Raw genomic sequence first — 710 nt, forward strand, 5'->3', positions numbered from 1 at the left:
CCCTGGTTCCAGAGCTGTGCAGCCCTGCGCTGGGCGAGGACGATGCCTCGACATGGATCACTTTGTCTGTGCGCCGACTGTTGCCCTCCAGGTCGGGTCCGTTGGCAGTCTCGGGCGCCGCCCCGCTCCTGTTCCCAGCCGTCGCGCGAGGCTCACTTGGGGCGGAGGGCGCCGGCAGCAGGTAGGCGTGCAGGCGGCCGGTGGCGCTGGCGTTAACGCAGAATCCGCGGCCGTCCAGCAGCGCCTGCAGCGGGCGCGGCTCGCCCGGTGGCTCCTGGCAGCTGTGTCCCGAGCTGCAGCGTTCGGTGTAGACACCGCACGGCTGGCCCTCGCGCAGCGCGCATGTCAGGCAGCAACCGCAGCCCGGCTCGCGCACCAGCTCGGCGCACGCGGGCGCGGCGGGCGGAGGCGCGCACTGGGCCAGCGCGTTCGCGTCGCAGGGCTCGCAGCGCACGACGGGGCCCGCGCCCACCGCGCCCGCGCCGGCGCGCGCCACCGGCGGCCCGCGGAGCAGGGCCAGGGCGGTGAGCAGAGCTGCCCAGAGCGCGGGGCGCGCCCGATGCATGGCGCCCGACGCAGGAGCCAACTGGAGTAAGCGGTTACCGGGTCGCGGCACGCGGTGCGAGATTGCGGGATCGGGAGCGCAACTACCGGTGCTCGGCGCGCAGCTGCCCAAACTCGCATCTGGGAAGCCACCGGCGTGCCGACCG

At 74.8% G+C, this 710-nt stretch overlaps 1 protein-coding gene across 1 annotated transcript; it reads right to left on the reverse strand.

Annotated features, from left to right (window-relative positions):
* Positions 1-46: 46 nt before the first annotated feature.
* On the reverse strand, positions 47-667 carry LOC106002924 (insulin-like growth factor-binding protein 3; the record flags this gene model as incomplete). The annotated part of the gene is made up of 1 exon (XM_013037671.1): positions 47-667. A coding segment is annotated over exon 1 (519 nt), but the record flags the coding sequence as incomplete, so codon positions are not given.
* Between the last annotated feature and the right edge of the window lie 43 nt (positions 668-710).

This window comes from Dipodomys ordii, unplaced genomic scaffold (genome assembly GCF_000151885.1).
Source record: "Dipodomys ordii isolate 6190 unplaced genomic scaffold, Dord_2.0 Scaffold1000006131, whole genome shotgun sequence".
Taxonomy (NCBI): Eukaryota; Metazoa; Chordata; class Mammalia; order Rodentia; family Heteromyidae; genus Dipodomys; species Dipodomys ordii.